The sequence below is a fragment of the Heptranchias perlo genome, chromosome 1 (genome assembly GCF_035084215.1).
Source record: "Heptranchias perlo isolate sHepPer1 chromosome 1, sHepPer1.hap1, whole genome shotgun sequence".
In the NCBI taxonomy this organism is placed as follows: Eukaryota; Metazoa; Chordata; class Chondrichthyes; order Hexanchiformes; family Hexanchidae; genus Heptranchias; species Heptranchias perlo.
The window spans coordinates 72,066,007-72,091,058 of record NC_090325.1 but is presented as its reverse complement, the minus strand read 5'-3'; the positions used below and the strand labels follow the sequence as shown (position 1 = coordinate 72,091,058).

Genomic DNA, 25,052 nt, shown 5'->3' with positions numbered 1-25,052 from the left:
AATTTGGAACTCTCTCCCCCAATAAGCTGTTGAGGCTATGTCAATTGAAAATTTCAAAACTGAGATTGATCGATTTTTGTTAGGCAAGGGTATTAAGAGTTACAGAATCAAGGTGTGTAGATGGAGTTAAGATACACATCAGCCATGATCTAATTGATTGGCGGAACAGGCTCGAGGGGCTGAATGGTCTACTCCTGTTCCCACGTTCTCCCAGGACTGTTAGAGCCTGATCTCCCAATGTTGTCAGAACCCAGTAATCTTCAATTCTCCCAAACCTCAGTCCCCAGTCCTGCTAAACTCTTCCTCAGACTTCCAATCCCCCCCCACCCCCACCTCCAGATCGTGGGACTGCCTCTGAGTATTTATGAATCCCTATACGGCATTTCTAGTATTCCCTGAGCCCAGAAACTTTTCCAGTGCTCACAGACCCAGAGAACTCTGTCCCCAATGCTCCCAGATCCCAGGATCCTACTCCCAGTGATCCCAGATCTGCCATCTAAAACCCTGGAGGCCCCCACTCAATATTATTTGAGACCCCATCCCAGAACTGCTAGATCCCAGAGTCGATTCCAATGCTGATAAGTCAGTCTCCCTGGTAATACCACTTGTTGTTATAAAACCTCCGACTCCACAGTTAGCAACGCCATAAGAGATCTGGTAATTTAAAAAAATTAAAATATACTAAAAAAATTAACAAAAACTGGTGCAAAAAATAGGCAATAAAACTGAAAATCAAAATTAGAACTGCTAAAAGCTTTGCAAATGGAGCTTCCCTTAGGCCCACTCTAGATTGGCAAACCGAATGCACAACGTAATTTATATGTGAACACTTTAGGCTGGCTTATTAAGCTGTCAAGGGGCACAAAGATGGCAGCGATCTGGCGATATAAATCTACGACTGATTTTCCAGCCTCTAACCGTCTGTTCTGCTCTGACACCACTGGCAATGGTGACTGCAAGATCCGCCTTTATCCTTAATCAGTTTGGAGCACCTCTGGATTTCACTTACCAAACCCATAAACTTTCAATGGTGCTGAAAGAGATTTGGGGCTGAAATTTAACTTTTAAAAACGAGTGGGTTGGGGGCAGGGGGGGCATTGAAAATCGCATCAATTTCAGATCCGCATCCAACCTGCCTCCAACCCGCCCATTTCTGGTTTTAACCGGGGTGGGACGAAGGGTTGGCAACCAACCTGCTCCCAGGAGGCGAGTTGGTCACTGAAAACTTTCAAGGAGGCTGCTGTAAGATTCTCAAAATTCACAGATCCCCCAAAAACTCAGAGAAAAACCCTAAAGAAATTCACCTTTACCCTGAGTATGGGAAAACTTTGGCCATTGATTATAATCCTAAAATGGAAGGATAGTTGAGAGGTCACCAGACGAAATCTACAACCCACACGTGGAAGGTGGGAGAATTACTGCTTCAGACATGTCTCTGTTTTATTGCAAAATGGACAGCAGGGGGTCGATAAGCACTCCCATTGAAAGAGATAACTGTTTCCAGACTGGTGGGGCCATGCTTTTGTTTTAATGCAAAACCTATCAACACCTAGGACGTTGGATACAAAAGGAAGCCTTCTGTGACAAGCTCTAAATCAGAATTAAAAACAATGACACATTGGGAGAAGCAATTTGCAATATGATTGGGACCATCAAAAGGCCATCAAAGAACTTTGTAAGAACTGTTTAAACAGACCATTGTAGAAGAGACAGCCACAAGGCGAAAGCTCTCTCTCTCTCTCTCTCTCTGGCTTGCTGGCTCTGGTGGGCTGCTTGTGTTGGTTCTGCCTGTGTCTGGAAAGAAGAGCAGTTTGTAGTTTCCAGCAAACAACAAGGCGAGGGGAAGGCAGTTTGACAAGGAAGATCAGCAGCTCTAGAAGCAGGCCGACACACAAGAAGAAACTGTCTTGGTTCTGCCTGTGTCTGGAAAGAAGAGCAGTTTCCAGCAGACAACAAGGAAAGCAGTTCGACAGGGAAGGACAGTAGCTCTAGAAGCAGGCTGACACACAAGAAGAAACCAGAGCAACAGTCCCAGTGACCATCAGACACCTCGCGGCAACAAGGGCCTTACAAAACAACCAACCGAATATTACCACCAACCAACCGGGTGATATTGAGCCACCGCGACCAAAGAAAACCAACTCGGGAGAAAACCGAAGATCCGCAAAGTTTCCACTCTACAATCTATTTCTGACCTACCTCTGGGTGAATTACTGTCAAGGTTTCGTTTGGTGAGCATTATCCATGGTCCTTTAGAGTCCAACCTAACTAGTACAGTGGGGTTTGGGAGGGGTGAGGTATCTTTCTACTGTAATTTCCCTCGCGTGTACTGTAGTGTTCCCCATTTTATTAGAGTGTTAAGATTGTTGTGTTGTATTTCCTCTCTTGAATAAAGGTCAAAGTTTCTTGCACCAAAACCAGTTGTCTGCTGCACTTTGTCACAACCCCCAAATAAGTCCAAGGTCTAGAACCCAGGGAGTGGGAGCGATTCGAACCGCTCAGTAGTCAGAGGTGAAGCTGACACACACCACCACCCCCTACACTGCGGGCCTCCATTTTCAAAGGCTTTTCGATTTCAACCCCTGGGGTCCTGGATTCCCGGGCTTTCTCCTTCACGTCACACGAAAGGGGGCGAGAAGGCCCGAAACTGCACTATGTGACTTTCTGGCACAGCTTGTGGGCTCAGAGGAGCAGGAGTCCTTCCACCAAGCCTGACAAGCCTACTTGCAGTGACCCCTCAACGATCGCAGACCACCCTCCCGATCTCCAACCCCCCCCAACGATCCCGGACACCCATGATGACCCCCGATACCCCCACCCCGGTGACTGACCCCCGATCCCTCCCTCCATGACTAAGTCCTCCGATGACTGACTCTCCCCGTGACCCCCTTGCCCATTGGTGCCCCCATGTCCACCAGTGCCCCATGCCCACCGCCGCCCACCCATGCCCACTGGTGCCCCTGTGCCCACTCATGCCCCCAGGCCCACCCATGCTCCCCCGTGCCCATCCATGCCCCCATGCCCGCCCCATCCATACAATGAAAGACTTATCTGAAGACTGACCTTTTCATATCCTCTTCTTTGCTCTGCTCCTGTCCGATTGAGAACAGCCTGTCGATGAGGCCGGCCAGTCGGACAGGAAACTGACAAAAAAATAAGATGTCCTTACGTCAAAATCGTCAGGACATCCGGGAAACCTGTACTTCCGGGTTTCCTGTTCGCGATTTGACCGCCCCCACCCCCTTCCCGGTTCCGGGTTAAAATTACCCCAGGTGTCTAAACACAGCAAAATTCAGCAAAAAATGCTCCCAGTTACCAATGGCATAGGAGATCTGCCAGTTTTTTAAAAATAAAAATGTACTAAAAAATAATAATAAAGAAGTTTGAACTAAAAAAGGGCAGGTTTGAGCCTATACCTTGTTTCTACAGCATTGCCCTTTGCAGGACAGAGAACCAGTGTATGACCACAACTTCTGCATCTGCATAAAACCAGAGTGTCACTGAGCTGCTATACGTGCAGTCATGAAAAGGAGACTCAGTAAGATTTACAGATTATTAAAGATGTGGTTAATTGTGGTGCAATTGGTGCTGCCTGAGGTTGTAGAACTCACTTCCAAGGTTAGTGGTTGAGGCAGTAATGATGTCAACGCTCAAAACTGAATTGGATAGTTGAATGAAGGAAAAAGGAATAAAGGAAAACAGGAACAGGGCGGGTAAATATGATTAGGACTATTTACTCGTGGACTGGTTGGACCGAATGGCCTGTTTGTGTTGTAAGTTTTAAGTATTTCTATGTATTTCATGTCTATTCCTTGAATTCTGCTTTCAGAGCCTTCATTTCTCTGCTCATTAGCTGCTGGGAGACAAACTTTTTTTCTCGGTTTGAGAATGCTGCCTTGTTCCTCAAGAACACATATTACCTAATTCATATTTTATTTCAGTCAGGCAAAAGGTCCTGTTTTCATCAGTAACAGTAATCAACAATGATTTAACGTAAAAACTTATTTAATTAAAACAATGCAAAATATGTTTGATTTATACAGTCAGAGCTATCTCTGACATGCCTAAGAACATTGAACACAATTTTTAATATGCAGGTATCATGCTTTTATTTTCTATTATTAACAAAATGTCATAATTGCTGCAAGGTAATTGTATACATAGTTATAGATACATTTTACATTTTAATATATTGCACGTTAGATTTAATCTTATTTTTATTTAAACAAAATAAAGGGAAAATACAGCATGGAATTGAAGACTCAATACATAGTACTGGGAGTGACATCTGATACATATTTACAAATTAAGCTTTTGTTTGTTTAATATATGTGCATGTGAAACAAAATTACTTGTGGTATGAAGTGCTCTCAAAAATTATAAATAAGATTCAGTACAGTGGAACTTCAGTTTTCTACACTCCAAGAATTTACTTTCCTGATTATTTGCCAGAATTTTTGTGGGAATAGTCTTGCATGAGACATCACAAAGCCTGTCTACATCAATCACTTCCTGTCTGACATAAATCAACTTCACAGCTCAAAAAAGAGTAAAGGGGTAATTTTCAACTTCACCCCCTGGACGGTGACCTGGTGGAGTGGCTCGTTCGCCCGTCGTTGAGCCCACCTGATTTCTGTTCAATTGAGTGGCCAATCTACTTCACCAGGTCACCCCACAGGCGGTGAAGTTGAAAATGACCCCCTTAATTTATGTTATTTGTATTGTTTGTGTCTTCATTCTGTGTCTAAGGGACTATTCTACCATATGTATTAAGAACAACATTTGGGAACTTTCAAATAGGAACATATAAATTGCTAGATGAAAAAAGACCAAGGTCCATCTAGTTCACCTTCTACCATCCTGGTAGTCGCATGATACAACACTTATGGAGTTGTTGACTACTCATGGCAATCACTCTCTATCACTTAGTCTATAACAGACCCAGACATGAGGCGACGTAAACCCCAGTGGTGGAAAGCTTTGGGAGCCATAGGTCCAAAGTCACCTCTTCCTCTCAAGCATTCTACACTTACATGTCATGTCTCAAATTACTCAAAGACTGTATCTCAAAATATTATTTTAAGAAAAAATCAATCTAATTTGCATTTGAATGAATCAATGCTATCTACTTCCACTGTCTCCCTAGGGAGGCTGTTCCATAGATTGACCACTTGCTCACTAAAATATTGTTTCTGCAGTTTCGTTTTGAATTTACCCCACTTCAAGCTCATGTTATGTCCTCTAGTTCTACTGTCTAGACAAGGTGAAACAGTTTATCATTGTCTACATTTTCTAGTGCCTTTAAAATCCTAAAAAAAATCAATGATATCACCTCTTATCCTCTTTTCCAATGAGAACATGCCCAATTAACACGATCACTCCTCATAATCTAATCCGTCCTTCCCCTCAATTATTCTGGTTGCCCTCTTGTGTATCCTTTCAATAGCTACAATATCCTTTTTGTACTGTGGAGACAAGAACTGTACACAGTATTCGAAGTGCGGCCGCACCAATGATTTATAAAGAGGCAGCATTACCTCATTATTTTGACTCAATATTGAGCTTTTATCGCCCGTGTCCACCCCTGCCTCAGTACATCTGCTGCTGAAACCCTCATCCAGGCCTTTGTTACCTCTAGATTCCACTATTCCAATGTTCTCCTGGCTGGCCTCCCACCTTGCACCCTCCGTAAACTTGAGCTCATCCAAACCTCTGCTGCCTGTATCCTAACTCGCACCAAGTCCCGTTCTCCCATCACCCCTATGCTCGCTGACATACATTGACTCCTGGTCCGGCAATGCCTCAGTTTTAAAATTCTCATCCTTGTTTTCAAATCCCTCCATGGCCTCGCCCCTCCCTATCTCTGAAACCTCCTGCAGCCCTACAATCCTCAGAGATCTCTGCGCTCCTGCAATTCTGGCCTCTCGCACATTCCCGGTTTTCATCGCTCCACCTTTGGCGGCTGTGTCTTCAGCAGCCTAGGACCTAAGCTCTGGAATTCCCTCCCTGAACCTCTCCGCCTCTCTACCTCTCTCTCCTCCTTTAAAATGTTCCTTAAAACCTACCTCTTTGACCAAGCTTTTGGTCACCTGTCCTCATATCTTCATATGTGGCTCAGTGCCAAATTTTGTTTGATAATGCTCTTGTGAAGCGCCTTGGAAAGTTTTACTATGTTAAAGATGCTATGTAAATGCAAGTTGTTGTTGTTTTTAATACATCCCAACATCTGAACTGCTTTACTCACTGCCACTGAGCATTGTTGTGATAGCTTCAATTTATTGTCAATCAGGACCCCCAGATCTCTTTCATTTTCCATGCACATGATTTTCTTTCCATTTAAGTAATAGCCCCTTCCTGGATTTTTTATCCCCACGTGAAGCACTTTGCATTTGTCCCACCTGTCTGCCCAATTCCCAAGTATATTTAAACCTTCCTGTAGTTTATCCTGTTCAGCTTTGGAGTCCACCAAATATCTGCCAATTTTCACCATCCACTGAAGGATCCCTTCCATTATGGTGGATAATGGAGCTTCTATTGCACTGATCATTTGGAAGACTAAATAAAGTAAATGGTTACAGTTAGGGGCCGCGGCTTGAGTTAAAGATGTATTTTTGTACTATGTTTCCCTTGTGCACAGCCACCAATTTTGCTGCTTTTCCAGATTTAGCCCATGTACTCTCACCTCCAGAACAGTGTTAATGAAATGTTTGTGCTGTTTTATTTCAATTGGGCTGCGATCTTTAAATCATTTATTCATATATTCGCATCACACCACAAGGGAAACATGTATTTAGTGTACATCCATTTTTTATTTAGAAAAAAAAATCTTTTAAAAGTTCAGCTTGTGAAAATCAGATTTAAAATGTATTTCAAGCATAACATTGCTGTGGAATCCATGGGTACTAGTAACAATTTTCAAAAAAATTTGTCAGAGAAAAATAAAAATACAAAAATTGGCCATCCTGTACAGCAAAAATAAAACTGATATTTACAATGAACAGTAGGAGGAAGTAAGGGGAAAATATCTGCTCACCATAAGCATTTATTCTGAAGAACTTAATACTAACAATTACTTTTGCTTTCAGTTTTGTGTTAGGTATCCTAGCTTGACACAAGGCAGCAAAGTCCAAAGAATCTTCGTTTCCTCCTTCTCACTAGTGGATATGGAGTCAGATTGAGGAGGCTGCTATCATCTGTACAGGAAATAGACAACTGATGTTTAAATCTAGTTTTCAATATCATCCTCAAATATAAATGCTGATTAAAAAACACAGTAGCAGATTTTTTGTTAAATAGTACAGATTCTGTATCATTAATAGTTCTGTGTTTGTGTGTCTCTAATATTGTAAGTTATAGGCTTGTAATAAAGAAGTGAGCCTGTATAGTTGCTGATCAATCCAGGCTAACTGTATGAAACTACTGACCAGTCAGGTCACCATAAAAAGTATAAGTTTGCCATGTTGGATTTGGTGCCTATTCGATAAAGAAAAACAAAGTCAGGAGCATATTGCAGCTCTAGCTGCATCAAACATTAAGTAAAACTTTAATTATTTTTTGAAGTGCCTGGTCGAGGAAAATGAACATAAAACAGAGCAGGATAGCAACCAGCACAGACGCAGTCCAAGTATAAAACAAATCAAACCATTACACAACTGTCGAGTGGAGAGGAGGAATTAGAAACTAAAGTTACAACATTAGAGACAGAATGACAAAGAATGAACTCACTGGAAAAGGAGAAAGGTTTGGAGGCAGAAGGAGTAAACTGGGAAAGAGAAAGGCCTCCACTATTGATCCCAACATGCTGAGAACTGTCTACCAATAGCAACAGAGAGAGGTCAGAACCAATCCATATAAACCCACAAGCAATGACTTGGGGGATCAATTTGTTTATTTAAAGACTTTTGCAATTAAAGTAACTGGAAACAATGTAATTGGAAATCATTCACCACAACATAGACTAAAATACTGCAACAAAAATAACTTGCATTTATGCAGCAGCTTTAATGGAAAAAATGTCCCAAGGTGCTTCGTAGATAGGTGTATATAAAGATGATACTAGGTCAGGAAAGGGAAGATTAAGAAGGCTACAGCTTGGTTAAAGAGGTGGGTTTTACGGAGGTAATTAGACCAGAGGGGGTACAGTGGTGGAGGGTTTAGGGAGGTATTTCTAGAAAACAGGCAGCTGAAGGCAGAAGGGGAAGGCGGCATATAAACTGGAGGTCATTTCAGAGATAGGATAGGGCAATGCCATAGAGGGATTTAAAGACAATTACAAGGATTTTAAAGTTGAAGCACTGGAGGATGGGAGCCAATGTAGGTCGGTGAGGACTAGTGTGGTGGATGAGTGGGACTTAGTGCAGGACAGAGCTTTGAATAGGTTGGAGTTTATTGAGAATGAGAGATGGGAGGCCAGCAAACAGCACATTGGAGCAGTCAAGACTGGAGGCGACGAGGGCATGAATAAGGGCTTCAGGAAGGGCTGAGATAAGGACAACATTGCCAAGATGGAAATAAGTAGATCGAGACAATATGAAGGGTTGAACAAAATCAAAGAGTGAAGTGTAATAGTTCAGTGCAGGAGCAAAGTTGAGCAGGAAAGAGGAACTCATAGTACAAGGGAAAACGCAACACCCTTCTTGCTTTACTGAGAATAACCCCAGGGAGAAAGCAAATAAGCTCTATCTCAGTGGATATCAAGAAAGTCCACAGAGGCAGTGGGCATTTCCCCTCATCAATCCCATAGGCTGTTCTCAATGAGACAATCCACAGTAGACAGGTAAACCAAAATAAGACAAATAAATTGAAAGAAGTCAAAATGTAGGCGGATTAAGGCTTTCAGGAAAAGGAAGAAAAACAAGGAAGAGATTTTTCAGTTTCAATTGTGAAAAGGTTTGAGGGTATCCCAATTGAGGCAAAGCACAGAAACTAAGGAACTCTTGTCACCAGTCTGTCCCATCACAAAGATCCTCTGTGAACCCTCTGGACAGGCGATATTAAACTGATCAGGACACTGGTAACCTTCTCGCTGCTTGTCAAAGCTAGGAATACCCTACCTGTTCAGGCATTGGCTAGCAGGGCCATCTGGAGCTGAGTTGGAAGAATTCGAGCCACCAGTGACATGTCTGGCCCTACAGATCCCATCAATGAGCCAGACTGGCTGGTGAATTAGCAACAGCACCCTGCAGGCCTGCTGGCACAGGTATCAGATTACTAAGTCTGCTATACAGCTTCGCCTTAACTTCTATTGTCAAGTATATCAGCCAACATGACCCCAAAGAGATCCCATTATCTACCCTGCAAGGAGGATAGACATTAAATGGCCATTAGTCAACTGATAAATATGGGTTTGAGCCCCACTCGGCATGCAGCAAATACCAGGAAAAGCATAGTGAGTAGCATAGTGCAACATAAAACTTGAGTGCAGTGCTATCATCCATCTTACCACAGCATGGACACACCATACATGATTGAACCAGTTATTGGAATGTGACATTTCAGCAACAATTACTTGATTCTCTTCACTCAACCAAAATGAGTATTGAATACTGGACACATGAGCAGTGAATGCTCATAAAACCACCTTCCAGCAGCTGTCATCCCAAGCCCTAGAGATTCCCCATCAGCTCTTTGGTGGACAATTTGGTGGAAGGATCTATGTCGGAGAACTTTCAGCATGCCAGCTACCTTGATGTTCTAAGTGTCCAAGTTCAATGGCACGTACCAGGTTTACTTGTCATCAGCTTAATCCAGGTCTTTGTGCATGGGGATTTAGCAAAGAGATGTATCTGCTGTGAGGTGACACTCTCTCCGAGGTGCTGAGTGACAGGTTGGTGGCCGCTGAAAAGCTCTCTCCCTGTTTCCCCATGCTTGGCCCAGGTTCTCACAGGTGGGCCAAGGGAAACCCTCAGTTGCATTCCTGGAAGCTCCAAACCATGAAGAAAAACTGTTTGCACACATATCTGATATGCTTAACCTGCATTGAGTCTTAGCTGTCATTGAAGACAGAAGAAAAAGATCAGAGCACCTTTGCCCATCTCAGTACAGTCCTGAAAAACTGTGTTCAAAGTAAAGTTGGCATCCATCAAAAGCCCCAAGTATTAATGTGATGAAAAATTGAAACAAATGCTTCCTCTATCTTTCAATCAATACCTTTGAGATTTTTAAAAATATAACAGCACACTGGGGGCACCCATCATCGCATTCCAGTGGTTGGCACATTGTTCAATATAATGAATGGAGTGCACTAGATCCCCCTCCATGTGATAATACAAGGAAATACACTAAAGTGTTGCTTCTACCATAGTCTGGTAAAGCATAACATTATACAACTCCAGAAATTCCATTAAGTTTAATTATTGGTGGCCTAGGTACAAGGGGCAAGCTTGAATTAAACTGACTAGTTTGCTTTGTTGTCATACACATATTCAAACAGAAGCCATATATGCCAACCATCTACATTTTAGACGGACAGCACTTAAATCCCTGCATCTCGCTTGTCCACATTTACACCGAAAATCAGCAGAATTTTCACTTGTAGCTGCCCATCATAGGAGCATAGGAACGTATAAACAGGAGTTGGCCATTCAGCCCCTCAAGTCTGTTCCACCATTCAATTAGATCATGGCTAATCTGTACCTCAACTTCGTTTACCCGCCTTTGCTCCTTATCTCGATACCCTTACCTAACAAAAATTTATCGATCTCAGTCTTGAAAATTTCAATTGACCCAGCATCCACTGCCTTTTGGGGGAGAGAGCTCCAGATCTCTACCTCTCTTTGTGTGATAAAGTGCTTCGTGATTTCACTCCTAAATGGCCTAGCTCTAATTTTAAGGTTATGCCCCTTTGTCTAGATTTCCCCCAACAAAGGAAATAGTTTCTCTGTATCTACCCTATCAAATCACATTATCATTTTAAAGACCTTGATTAGACCACCCCTCAACCTTCTAAATTCAAGTGAATAAAAGCCAGATTTATGCAACCTGTCCTCATAATTTAACCCTTTTAGTCCTGGTATCATTCTGGTGAATCTGAGCTGTACCCACTCCAAGGCCAATATATCTTTCCTGAGGATCGGTGCCCAAAACTGAATGCAGCACTCCAGATGGGGTCTGACCAAGCTCTGTACAACTGAAGCATCTTTACTTTTGAATTCCAACCCACTTGAGATAAAGGCCAACATTCCATAAGCTTTTTTATTACTTTTTGTACTTGTCCACTAGCTTTTAGTGATTTGAGTACATGAACACCTAAATCCCTTTGCTCCTCCACAGCCCCTAGTCTCTCACCATTGATAAAATTGATGAGAGACTAGGAGCTGTGGAGGAGCAAAGGGATTTAAGGTGTCTGTGTACTCAAATCACTAAAAGCTAGTGGACAGGTACATAAAGTAATCAAAAAGGCTTATGGAATGTTGGCCTTTATCTCAAGGGATTGAAATTCAATCAGTCACCGTGGATCAGTTCATTTTATAATACATGCACTGCCGCCACAAGCAGCACAGAGGAGGGAAAGGAATGCTATTTTTATTGGGGAATCTAATAAAATCACAACCCTCAATGAAAACAGCCTTGCTCCAGACTTGCTCATTGACCCTGCACTACCACTTCTAGCTCCTATCTGTTTGCTGCTACATTACTGCAGGGACCAAAATCTGCTGCAGGAACTGGGTGGTAACTCCTGATCTTGTGATATTTTGCTCCCATAGTGTGCAGCAGTAATTGATCCTGGAGCAAAGCAGTAGCAGCATCATGTAGGAGTCAAGAGCAGCAGGGAAAAGTCAATGAGGGAAATGCACCAACATGAAATGGCGGAGGGAGGGGAGGAGTGCCAGCGTGAACTGCGGGGCAAGGGGAGATGAATACCAGTTTGATTGGGGTCACAGAGGAGAAGAGTGCCAGTATGAACTGTGGAAGAGAGGGAAGAAGAGTGACTCTATGAACAGAAGGTGGTGGGGCTTGGGCCCCCCAGATAATTTCCCTCCTGTTCATCTGTGTTACCATCGCTTCCCAGGACTGCCATGGGGAAGAAAGTGATAGGTCCTGAGAAACAGCAGTAATGGCGCTTAAAATCCCTAATAGATCCCTCCATTCCAGTCCCATCTGACTTCTTGAGTAGACCTTGGTCTTCTGATCTTCAGGGAGCTTCTTGGAGAACCCTGACCCTGTGTCCTAAGTTTTGACTCTGGAGGCGTCGGAGAGGCAGGCAGAAGTCCAGACTCGCTGGAGTACCATTGCTAGGAAGACAATCCCAGCCCAGATGTTGATAATGTGGGCTGAAACAGAATGGGTGCCCGCTCCCTGTAAACAGGGTGGATTTTGAGTTGCGATGTTGTGTCAGCTTTCTTGAAACTTTTGGTCAGCTTGTGTAGTTTCCAAGTTAAAGTACATAAAAGACCATTCAAAAAAAGACCCCATATTCATGCACAGGAACTTAAAAACAAAAGGAAAGGGAACAGGGGAGGTTCTCAATGCATGAATGATAAAGACTAGATAATCTTTATTGATTTTCATTAAACACACGCACACACGTACATACACTGAGGTCTGATGTACTTTTTCTTAGAGCTATGACAGAAATTTATAAAATAGGTGAGAATGTTAGCATTTTTATTATGAATCTTGTGCTTTATTTGACTCAATACACAATAATGTGCAAAACAGAGCCTGAGCAATGGCTTTTAGCAAACAGTGACAAGATCTTCTTTCAAAGTTTGCAGCTGACACAAAACTCAGGAATGTAGTAAACAGTGAGGAGGATAGTAGCAGACTTCAGGAGGACATAGACAGACTGGGGAAATGGGCAGACACATGGCAGATGAAATGTAATGCAGAGAAGTGTGAAGTGATGTATTTTGGAAGGAAGAATGGGGAGAGGCAATATAAACTAAATGGTACAATTTTAAAGGGGGTACACAAACAGAGAGACCTGGGGGTTCACATACACAAATCTTTGAAGGTGGCAGGACAAGTTGGTTACATAGAATTACAGAGAATTTACAGCACAGAAACAGGCCATTCGGCCCAACTGGTCCATGCCGGTGTTTATCTAACCCTAACAGTATATCCTTTTACTCCTTTCTCCCTCATGATGTTTATCTAGCTCCCCCTTAAATGCATCTATGCTATTCACCTCAACTACTCCATGTGGTAGCAAGTTCCATATTTCTGGGTAAAGAAGTTTCTCCTCTATTCCTTATTTATTTATTTATTAGTGACCATCTTATATTTTGAGCGGCTGCAGAACACTCTGAGGGGGGAGGACGAACAGCCAGAGTTCGTGGTCCTTGTCGGTACCAACGACACAGGTAGAAAGAGGGATGAGGTCCTGCAGGCAGATTTTAGGGAGCTAGGAAAGAGATTAATAAGCAGGACCTCAAAAGTAGTAATCTCCAGATTACTCCCAGTACCACACGCTAGTGACGACAGAAATAGGAGAATAGAGAGAAGAATGTATAGCTGGAGATATGGTGTAGGAGGGAGGGCTTTAGATTCCTGGGGCATTGGGACCGGTTCTGGGGGACGTGGGACCTGCACAAGTCGGACGGGTTGCACCTTAACAGGGCTGGGACAAATATCCTTGCGGGGTGGTTTGCTAGTGCTGTTGGGGAGGGTTTAAACTAGCTTGGCAGGGGGAATGGGAACCTGAGCGTGTATTCAGAAGGGAGAGAAGCAAAACTGGAAATGGAAGGCAAAAAATTAGTGAGCGAGTTTGGAAGGCAGAGGAAACAAAGGCTAGAAAACAGACAACAAAGGAGTTTGGCAGTGCTTAATGGTATATACTTCAATGCAAGGAGTCTAGTGAATAACACGGATGAGCTGAGGGCACAGATAGACATGTGGAAGTATGATATCATAGCTATTACTGAAACATGGCTTAATGAAGGGCAGGAATGGCAGCTCAACATTCCTGGTTACAGGGTTTTCAGACGAGATCGAGAGGGGGATAAAAAAGGAGCGGGTTCGCAATGGGTTAAAGAAACAATTACAGCTGTGAGGGGGGATGATATGTTAGAAGGATCATCAAATGAGGCCATGTGGGAGGAACTGAAAAACAAAAAAGGGGTAATCACACTGCTGGGAGTGTACAACAGACCCCCAAACAGTCAGAGGGAGATAGAAGAGAAAATATGTAGGCAAATTTCTGAGAAGTGCAAAAACAATAGGGCAGTAATAGTAGGGAATTTCAACTAATATTAACTGGGATAGAATCAGTGTAAAAGTTATGGAGGGTGCAGAATTCTTAAATTGCATTCAGGAGAACTTTTTAGCTAGTAAGTAGCAAGCCCAACAAGAGAGGAGGCAGTTCCGGACTTAGTTTTAATGAATGAAGCTGGGCAGGTGGAAGGGGTATCAGTGGGAGAGCATTTTTACGATAGTGATCATAATTCAGTTAGATTTATTATAGTTATGGAAAAGGACAAAGATAGATCAGGAGTATCTTTGGGGAATTGGGGAAATCTCAATTGGGGAAAGGCCAATTTTACTAAGCTGAGATGTGATTTAGCAAAAATGGACTGGAAACAGCTACTTGAAGGTAAATCAGAGTCAGAGCAGTGGGGGGCATTCAAGAAGGAGAAAGTGAGGGTTCAGAGCAAATATGTTCCCACGAAGAAAAAGGGTGGGACTCCCAAATCAAGAGCCCCCGGATGTCAAGGAGCATAGGATGTTATTTATATGGACTTCCAGAAGGCATTTGATAAGGTCCCACATAAGAGACTGTTAGCTAAGATAGAAGCCCATGGAATTGAGGGAAAAGTACGGACTTGGTTAGGAAGTTGGCTGAGCGAAAAGCAACAGAGAGTAGGGATAATGGGAAGGTACTCACATTGGCAGGATGTGACTAGTGGAGTCCCGCAGGGATCTGTCTTGGGGCCTCAATTATTCACAATATTTATTAACGACTTAGATGAAGGCATAGAAAGTCTCATATCTAAGTTTGCCGATGACACAAAGATTGGTGGCATTGTAAGCAGTGTAGATGAAAACATAAAATTACAAAGCGATATTGATAGATTAGGTGAATGGGCAGAACTGTGGCAAATGGAATTCAATGTAGACAAATGTGAGGTCATCCACTTTGGATCAAAAAAGGATAGAACAGGGTACTTTCTAAATGGTAAAAAGTTAAAAACAGTGGATGTCCAAAGGGACCTAGGGGTTCAGGTACATAGATCATTGAAGTGTCATGAACAGGTGCAGAAAATAATCAAGAAGGCTAATGGAATGTTGGCCTTTATACCTAGAGTACAAGGGGGCAGAAGTTATGCTGCAGCTATACAAAACCCTGGTTAGACCGCACCTGGAGTATTGTGAGCAGTTCTGGGCACCACGCCTTCGGAAGGACATATTGGCCTTGGAGGGAGTGCAGCGTAGGTTTACTAGAATGATACCCGGACTTCAAGGGTTAAGTTATGAGGAGAGATTACACAAATTGGGGTTGTATTCTCTGGAGTTTACAAGGTTAAGGGGTGATCTGATCGAAGTTTATAAGATATTAAGGGGAACAGATAGGGTGGATAGAGAGAAACTATTTCCGCTGGTTGGGGATTTTAGGAGTAGGGGCACAGTCAAAAAATTAGAGCCAGACCTTTCAGGAGTGAGATTAGAAAACATTTCTACACACAAAGGGTGGTAGAAGTTTGGAACTCTCTTCCGCAAACGGCAATTGATACTAGCTCAATTGCTAAATTTAAATCTGAGATAGATAGCTTTTTGGCAACCAAAGGTATTAAGGGATATGGGCCAAAGGCAGGTATATGGAGTTTGATCACAGATCAGCCATGATCTTATCAAATGGCGGACAGGCTCGAGGGGCTGAATAGCCTACTCCTGTTCCTATGTTCCTATACAGGGTAGGATAAGGCAAAAAAAGGAAGCTTACGTCAGATACTGAGAGCTCAATATGCAGAAAGCCTAGAAGAGCATTGAAAGTGCAGGGGTGAAATTAAAAAGGAAATTAGGAAAGCAAAGAGGGGGCATGAAAAAATATTGGCAAGTGAAACCAAGGAAAACCCAAAGTTGTTTTATAAATACATAAAGAGCAAGAGGATAACTAAGGAAAGAGTAGGGCCTATAAGAGACCAAAAACGTAACCTGTGTGTGGAGGCGGAAGATGTGGGTATGGTTTTTAATGAATACTTTGCATCTGTCTTCATGAAAGAGGGAGACGATGCAGGCAATGTAGTTAAGGAGGAGGAATGTGAAATATTGGATGGAATAAACATAGTGAGAGAGGAAATATTAAGGGTTTAGCATCTTTGAAAGTAGGTAAATCGCTAGGCCCAGATGAAATGTATTCCAGGCTGTTAAGAGAAGCAAGGGAGGAAATAGCGAGGCTCTGACCATCGTTTTCCAAACCTCCCTGGCTATAGGCATGATACTGGAGGACTGCTAATATTGTACCGATGTTTAAGAAGGGAGAAAGGGATAGACCGAATAATTATGGGCCAGTCAGTCTAACCTCGGTGGTGGGCAAACTATTGGAAACAATTCTGAGGGACAGTATTAATCGTCATTTAGAAAGGCACGGATTAATTAAGGACAGTCAGCACGGATTTGTTAAGGGAAGGTCGTGTCTGACTAACTTGATTGAATTTTTTTGAGGCGCTAACAAGGAGGGTCCGTGAGGGTTTGATGTAGAGTACATGGATTTTAGCAAGGCTTTTGACAAGGTCACACATGGCAGGCTGGTCAGAAAAGTAAAAGCCCAAGGGATAGTGGCAAGTTGGATCCAAAATTGGCTCAGTGGCAGGAAACAAAGGGTAATGGTCAACAGGTGCTTTTGTGACTGGAAGGCTGTTTCCAGAGGGGTTCCACAGGGCTCAGTACTAGATCCCTTGCTTTTTGTGGTATATATCAGTGATGTAGACTTAAATATGGGGAGCATGATTAAGAAGTTTGCAGATGATACAAAAATTTGCCTTGTGGTTGATAGTGAGGAGGAAAGCTGTAGTCTGCAGAAAGATGTCAATGGACTGGTCAGGTGGACAGAAAAGTGCCAAATGGAATTCAATCTGGAGTAGTGCGAGGTAATGCAGTTCAGGAGGGCAAACAAGGCAAGGGAATACCCAATAAATGGGAGGATACTGAGAAGTGTAGAGGAACAGAAGGACCTTGGAGTGCATGTCCACAGATCCCTGAAGGTAGCAGGACAGGTAGATAAGGTGGTTAAGGCGGCATATGGGATACCTTCCTTTATTAGCCGAGGCATTGATTATAAGAGCAGGGTGGTTATGCTAGAACTGTATAAAACACTAGCTAGGCCACAGTTAGAGTACTGCATACAGTTCTGATCACCACATTACAAGAAAGATGTGATTGCACTAGAGAGGGTACAGGGGAGAATTATGAGGATGTTGCCAGGACTGAAGAATTTTAGCTATGAGGAAAGATTGGATAGGCTGGGGTTGTTTTCTTTGGAACAGAGGAGGCTGAGGGGAGATTTAATGGAGATGTACAAAATTATGAGGGGCCTAGATAGAGTGGATAGGAAGGACCTATTTCCCTTAGCAGAGAGGTCAATAACTAGAGGGCACTGATTTAAAATGATTGGTAGAAGGATTAGAGGGAAGGTGAGTAAAATGTTTTTCACCCAGAGGGTGGTGGGGGACTGGAAGTCACTGCCTGAAAGGGGTGGTAGAGGCAGAAACCCTCATCACATTTAAAGGGTATTTGGATGTGCACTTGAAGTGCCGTAACCTACAAGGCTACGGACCAAGATCTGGATTAGGCTGGATAGATCTTTTATGGACGGCACAGACACGATGGGCCGAATGGCCACCTTCTGTGCCGTAAATTTCTATGATTCTATGATTTGTGTCCTCTAGTTTTGGACTCCCCATAGTGGAAACATCTTTCCTACGTCTACCCTATCAAACTCCTTCATATTTTTAAAGACTTCTAACAGATCACCCCTCCGCCTTCTCTTTGGAGAGAAAAGACCCCCAGCCTGTTCAATCTAAGGCTGTTAAAAAAGCATACAGGATCCTGGGCTTCATAAATAGAGGCATTGAGTACAAAATCAAGGAAGTTATGCTAAACCTTTATAAAACACTGGTAAGGCGTCAGCTGGGATAATATGTTCAATTCTGAGTACCACACGTTAGGAAAAATGTCAAGGCCTTGGAGAGGATATAAAGGAGATTTGCTAGAATGGTACCAGGGATGAGGGACTCCGGTTATGTGGAGGGACTGGACAACCTGGGATTGTTCGCCTTAGAGCAGAGAAGGTTAAGGGGAGGTTTAATAGAGGTGTTCAAATTATTTATTTATTTATTTTTATTCATTCATGGGATGTGGGCATCGCTGGCGAGGCCGGCATTTATTGCCCATCCCTAATTGCCCTTGAGAAGGTGGTGGTGAGCCGCCTTCTTGAACCGCCGCAGTCCGTGTGATGAAAGTTCTCCCACAGTGCTGTTAGGAAGGGAGTTCCAGGATTTTGACCCAGTGACGATGAAGGAATGGTGATATATTTCCAAGTCGGGATGGTGTGTGACTTGGAGGGGAACGTGCAGGTGGTGTTGTTCCCATGTACCTGCTGCTCTTGTCCTTCTAGGTGGTAGAGGTTGTGGGTTTGGGAGGTGCTGTCGAAGAAGCCTTGGCGAGTTGCTGCAGTGCATCCTGTGGTTGGTACACACTGCAGCCAATGTGCGCTGGTGGTGAAGGGAGTGAATGTTTAGGGTGGTGGATGGGGTGCCAATCAAGTGGGCTGCTTTGTCCTGGATGGTGTCAAGCTTCTTGAGTGTTGTTGGAGCTGCACTCATCCAGGCAAGTGGAGAGTATTCCATCACACTCCTGACTTGTGCCTTGTAGATGGTGGAAAGGCTTTGGGGAGTCAGGAGGTGAGTCACTCACCGCAGAATACCCAGCCTCTGACCTGCTCTTGTAGCCACAGTATTTATGTGGCTGGTCCAGTTAAGTTTCTAGTCAATGATGACCCCCAGGATGTTGATGGTGGGGGATTCAGCAATGGTAATACCGTTGAATGTCAAGGGGAGGTGATTAGACTCTCTCTTGTTGGAGATGGTCATTGCCTGGCACGAATGTTACTTGCCACTTATCAGCCCAAGCCTGGATGTTGTCCAGGTCTTGCTGCATGCAGGCTCGGACTGCTTCATTATCTGAGGGGTTGCGAATGGAACTGAACACTGTGCAATCATCAGCGAACATCCCCATTTCTGACGTTATGATGGAGGGAAGGTCATTGATGAAGCAGCTGAAGATGGTTGGGCCTAGGACACTGCCTTGAGGAACTCATGCAGCAATGTCCTGGGGCTGAGATGATTGGCTTCCAACAACCACTACCAGCTTCCTTTGCGCGAGGTATGACTCCAGCCACTGGAGAGTTTGCCCCCTGATTCCCATTGACTTCAATTTTACTAGGGCTCCTTGGTGCCACACTCGGTCAAATGCTGCCTTGATGTCAAGGGCAGTTGCTCTCACCTCACCTCTGGAATTCAGCTCTTTTGTCCATGTTTGGACCAAGGCTGTAATGAGGTCTGGAGCCGAGTAGTCCTGGCGGAACCCAAACTGAGCATTGGTGAGCAGGTTATTGGTGAGTAAGTGCCGCTTGATAGCACTGTCGACGACACCTTCCATCACTTTGCTGATGATTGAGAGCAGACTGATGGGGCGGTAATTGGCCGGATTGGATTTGTCCTGCTTTTTGTGGACAGGACATACCTGGGCAATTTTCCACATTGTCGGGTAGATGCCAGTGTTGTAGCTGTACTGGAACAGCTTGGCTGGAGAAGCAGCTAGTTCTGGAGCACAAGTCTTCAGCACGACATCCGGGATGTTGTCGGGGCCCATAGCCTTTGCTGTATCCAGTGCACTCAGCTGTTTCTTGATATCACGTGGAGTGAATCGAATTGGCTGAAGACTGGCTTCTGTGATGGTGGGGATATCGGGAGACGGCAGAGATGGATCATTCACTCGGCACCTCTGGCTGAAGATGGTTGCAAACGCTTCAGCCTTGTCGTTTGCACTCACGTGCTGGACTCCGCCATCGTTGAGGATGGGGATGTTTACAGAGCCTCCTCCTCCCGTTAGTTGTTTAATTGTCCACCACCATTCACGACTGGATGTGGCAAGACTGCAGAGCTTTGATCTGATCCGTTGGTTGTGGAATCGCTTAGCTCTGTCTATAGCATGTTACTTCTGCTGTTTAGCATACATGTAGTCCTGAGTTGTAGCTTCACCAGGTTGGCACCTCATTTTTAGGTACGCCTGGTGCTGCTCCTGGCCTGCTCTTCTACACTCCTCATTGACCCAGGGTTGATCCCCTGGCTTGTTGGTAATGGTAGAGTGAGGAATATGCCAGGCCATGAGGTTTCAGAGGACAATTAAGAATCAACCACATTGCTGTGGGTCTGGAGTCACATATAGGCCAGGCCGGGTAAGGACGGCAGGTTTCCTTCCCTAAAGGACATTCGTGAATCAGATGGGTTTTTACGATAATCCGATAGTTTCATAGCCACCATTACTGATACTAGTATTTTAATTCCAGATTTTATTTTTAATTAATTGAATTTAAATTCCCCAGCTGCCGTGGCGGGATTTGAACCCATGAATTATTAGTCCAGGCCTCTGGCTTACTAGTCCAGTAACATATCCACTATGCTACCGATAGAGTAAATAAGGAGAAACTGTTTCCATTGGCAGGAGTGTTTGTAACCAAAGAACACAGGTTTAAGGTAATTGGCAAAAAAAAACAGAGGCGAGATGAGAATTCTTTTTACACGGTGAGTTGTAATGATCTGGAATGCACTGCCTGAAAGGGCGGTGGACGCAGATTCAATAACAACTTTTAAAAGGGAATTGGATATATACCTGAAAAGGAAAAATGTGCAGAGCTACAGGAAAAGAGCAGGGGAGTGGAACTGATTGGATTGCTGTTTCAAAGTGATGGCACAGGCACAATGGGCAGAATGGCCTCCTTCTGTGCTGTATGATTCTATGATTCTTTTCAGAATTAATTCAATTGACTCAAGCTGCCAGGGCTTCATGAAAGCCAGCTTTTACTCCACACTATAAATCTAGGCTGATACTTGTCACGACAGTCCAATTATAAATCAACTGGTTTAATGCAAAATGTAGAAACAAATAGCCCCTCACATTTAATTCATAAAAATGTTTTAATGTTTATCACAATTAATGGGCACCCTGTTAATGGGAATGCTTATTTAATGGAATATTTGCCCAAGCATCAATTCCTCATATATTCTGATGGAAAATTTGTTTTGCTGTTGAAGATTTAGGCTGGGCTGTTGGTTTATAGGCATAATTCCTAAATTTATATTTTATGGTGAATTTTTGTACTCACTGAGGTGAGAGACATTAGTACTGGAGAATGAAACACTTTTCCACTTTTTAGCACCCAAAGCTCAGAGGTGATGATGGCTGATATTGGGGAAGTTAAAAGGGAGAGAGTTTTTTGTATTTTAAGCAAAGGATAACAGCTGTTCCTCGAAGCAAATATGATTGCACAGAAACTTGCAGGAGCTCTTCAGGTTGTGTGAATGACCACTGTAATAACCTATACACTCTACCTGCATGACTTGGGATTATTAGGCCTGGTCATACCTGTAAAGGAACTGTCTTACTTATTGTTACCAGTGAGGTGCGATTGACCATGAACATTGTGAATTGGCATTAGGGTTAAATCTCCCACTACACACTCCCAGCGGAAAGCCTCACCTGCTGACAGTGCATATGGAAAAATCTGGTGAGTGCTGCATATGTTTTCCAACCATAAAAGTTTATTTTATTCAATACATTTAACATCTGCTTTATAATAATCATTCTTAGAAATATTTCAATCATTTTCCAGATGTTTTGCAGCATGATAGACAACATTTATATTTCACAATCTGCCAAGAACATTCAGTACTCAATCGAGCAAAAAAGAATCAATTAGTAGTTCTGATTACCATGGCACTGCTACCACACCTCTTAAGAAAATCTGCATATGAATAATTAGTATTCAAGTCCTTTTACAAATCCTGTTTTCATTCATGGGAACTATAATAGCAGTGAACAACTGCAAAGTTGTTCGTGGAATTTAACTTTTACTTTTGTTTTCTGCTCTCCAAATTGATTGAGAAAAATCTTTTGAGATGAAGTTAAACTGTTCACTTTCCTCTGCTCTGGTTATGGGCCAGACTCTCTACTGTGGCTGATATTTAAAGTCAGCAGTTCTCAGCTGTGTTGCAAGTCAGGCTGTTCAACTCATGTGAAAACTGGAAATCTGCCTGACTCAGTCTGCAGTCTGTGCTCTTTTTCTTACCTAAGCCACAATGTGGCAGTGAGTCGCAAATGTCACAGCAGTCTGCAGCCCAGTCATCTGGCTTCTAATTTGAAAGAAATGTGAAAAATTCACCTTAAAACATGGTGAATAAGGACTGATACTTGCCTTGGTTCTTTAATGGTAAAGGCATAGTCTCCCTGAGTTTACTTAGAAGATTTTTCATTTCTCGTATGTCTCTGTAAAAACATAAAGAATATAAATTATAGAAGAAATAGGACAACACAATTCAAACGGAAAATGTTTACTAACCTTTCAGTGTTTTCTATATCTGCGGAAACATGCCACGAATGCAGTTGAAGATCTTGGAGAGGTGAAGATGAGGCATCTTCTAAAATCGGAGCTTGGGAGCTCTCTTCCATTTTACTGTCTATTACTTTGGGAATTACCAAGGAGTCCTTTCCTTTAAAATTCAAAATAAGGAAAACAACGACTGCAGTGATAATAATTGATAACCATGGTTTACCTCATTTGAATTACACTAAGTTCATGAAGATTCCAATAAATAATAGCTCAGTAACTAAATTCACTTTCACCTAAATGTACGGAAACAATGCCAAATATTACAGAAGAATATAAAACTAAACAATCTGACCAAGCTGAATAAATGTTGATTTATAGTGAGGTGCAGGAGTTTTTTTGCCAGGTACATTCTCACAGAACAGAGGAAATAACAAGGAAAAACGTAAATCTGAAAAAAATGCACAGCAGGTCAGTCAGCATCTTGAAAGAGATAGGTTAATAATTTGGGTGAGTCTCTTCATCAGAACTTTCAACTTCATCAGTTTTGGTGAAGAAAGATGAGCTTCTGTTAAATGCAGACAGGCCTGCTGGGTATTTCCAACATATTCGTTTTTTATTATTGTAGAACAAAAGGTTCTTATACTAAAGCCCCAGAGATGCAAGACTCTACTTCTGGCACAAAGTCTCATTTGGCAGGCACACATATCAGAGAATCAGGTGCAGGGGTCACTGTGCCTGATTTTCCAACCATTAATTTTAATGACTGCAAATCAGGCAATGCTGACCTCCTTGCCCAGTTCTCCAATCTGTGCTCCTGTTGAGCAAAGCTCATGTTGGTAGCCTCAGTTTCAAAACCTCAGCACTTATATCACAAGGAGTGATAAAGTAAAGGAATAGTTTCTGAATGCATTTTTGAAAATAGTAAAAGACATAGACATTTCCTCAGGGGTCTGGGTGGGGGAGCCTGGACACCATGAAACAAACCAACAAGTAAACAGATTGAATTTTTTCATTTTATATACTTATTGCTCATTTTCTTCTTTTATCTCTCTGGATATGGCTAAGTGATGTTAGTGTATGAAAGCTTGATGTGCTCACATGAAATTCTGCATCGAGGAATTTGAGACAGACGCAATAAGCATTTATACGATAACATCACTTACAATTATTTCTAGGCTTCTGTCTCATTCTTTGTCTTTGTCTCTTTTTAGGGGCGATTCTATGATTTCCTGGGATATGCTCCCTGTGAATGTCTCTCCCCACTGGAAGCACTAGGTCATGGAATCACCCTTTATCTTTCACTTTATATTTTTCTATTTCTCTTTTGGGTTCAAATTGCACTGTTGAATATTAGTAATAAATGATTTCATGTTTTCGTATGAAGTTCCTTTGTCTGCTGTTATAATGAAGGTGTTAGCCTGTTCATTTTAAAGCAGTGTTGTCTAATGGAAATTGCTGACTAGCCTCAGGAGACACCATTTTAGCCTAGCACATTTAGGTTTTAGCTCCATTTTGAAGCTATTTGAGGTCTGCAATTTCCATTTGCTGCTGCTTCCTCAATATTCCTCATTCTCCGCCAGAATTAGTGCCTATGGCAGTGGGTGCTAGCTGAAAAACGTAGCCCTACATAATACTCCAGATCATTTGGCTTTCCAAAGGCAGTGTTTCTGTTGGATTTTGTAGTATTATGTAATGTGAGTAAGTGGTTCTACTAATGCACTAATCTTAGTAGAAAACACCTTACATACACTCACACAATAAAAAGAATGAAAAAAAATGACCTGCATTTATATAACGCCTTTCATGACCTCAGGACGTCCCAAAGCGCTTTACAGCCAATGAAGTACTTTTGAAGTGTAGTCACTATTGCAATGTAGGAAGCGCAGCAGCCAATTTGCGCACAGCAAGGTCCCACAAACAGCAATGTGATAATGACCAGATCATCTGTTTTAGTAATGTTGGTTGAGGAATAAATATTGGCCAGGGCACCAGGAAGAGCTCCCCTGCTCTTCTTTAAAATAGTGCCATAGGATCTTTTACATCCACCTGAGAGGGCAGATGGGGCCTCGGTTTAACATCTCATCCGAAAGACAGCATGTTACAGGGAAATTTACTTCACATGTATATTTACTTAACAAACATCTACCACCGTTCAATAACCAAGAAAGTAACACAAACACAACGATCAAAAAACACAACATCGTCTTACTATTTTATCAACAGGCCCACAAAAAGGTTAAAGTACACATGCAGACACTGTGCGAACATGAGTGTTGAGATCAATGCCCAACAACGGTGTCTATGACTCAGTTTTTATTTACTGATCAGAAATGCAATTAGTCACATCTGGATTCCCAATTAGCTGCATGTGGCTTGTGGCTAACGTATTGGACATCACTGTCTTAAAAGGGTTAATGCCTTCCTTAAAATAGTGGACAGAGGAATTTCATAGGAATTTATTAATGTGCTTACTACTAAATATCATTCACTGTCATTTCAACATATT

The 25,052-nt window shown here is 42.7% G+C and overlaps 1 protein-coding gene across 1 annotated transcript in view; it reads right to left on the bottom strand.

Moving 5' to 3' along the window:
• Positions 1-4,587: 4,587 nt before the first annotated feature.
• Positions 4,588-25,052, bottom strand: part of rgs7bpa (regulator of G protein signaling 7 binding protein a) — a 72,122-nt gene continuing 51,657 nt past the window's right edge. Inside the window, exons 4-6 of the mRNA XM_067986618.1 lie at positions 22,556-22,706; positions 22,412-22,482; positions 4,588-7,193 (exon numbers count right to left, since the gene is read on the bottom strand). Of these exons, the coding sequence (XP_067842719.1) occupies positions 7,102-7,193; positions 22,412-22,482; positions 22,556-22,706 (314 nt within the window). The 3' untranslated portion in view covers positions 4,588-7,101. The remainder of the gene's footprint in view (positions 7,194-22,411; positions 22,483-22,555; positions 22,707-25,052) is intronic.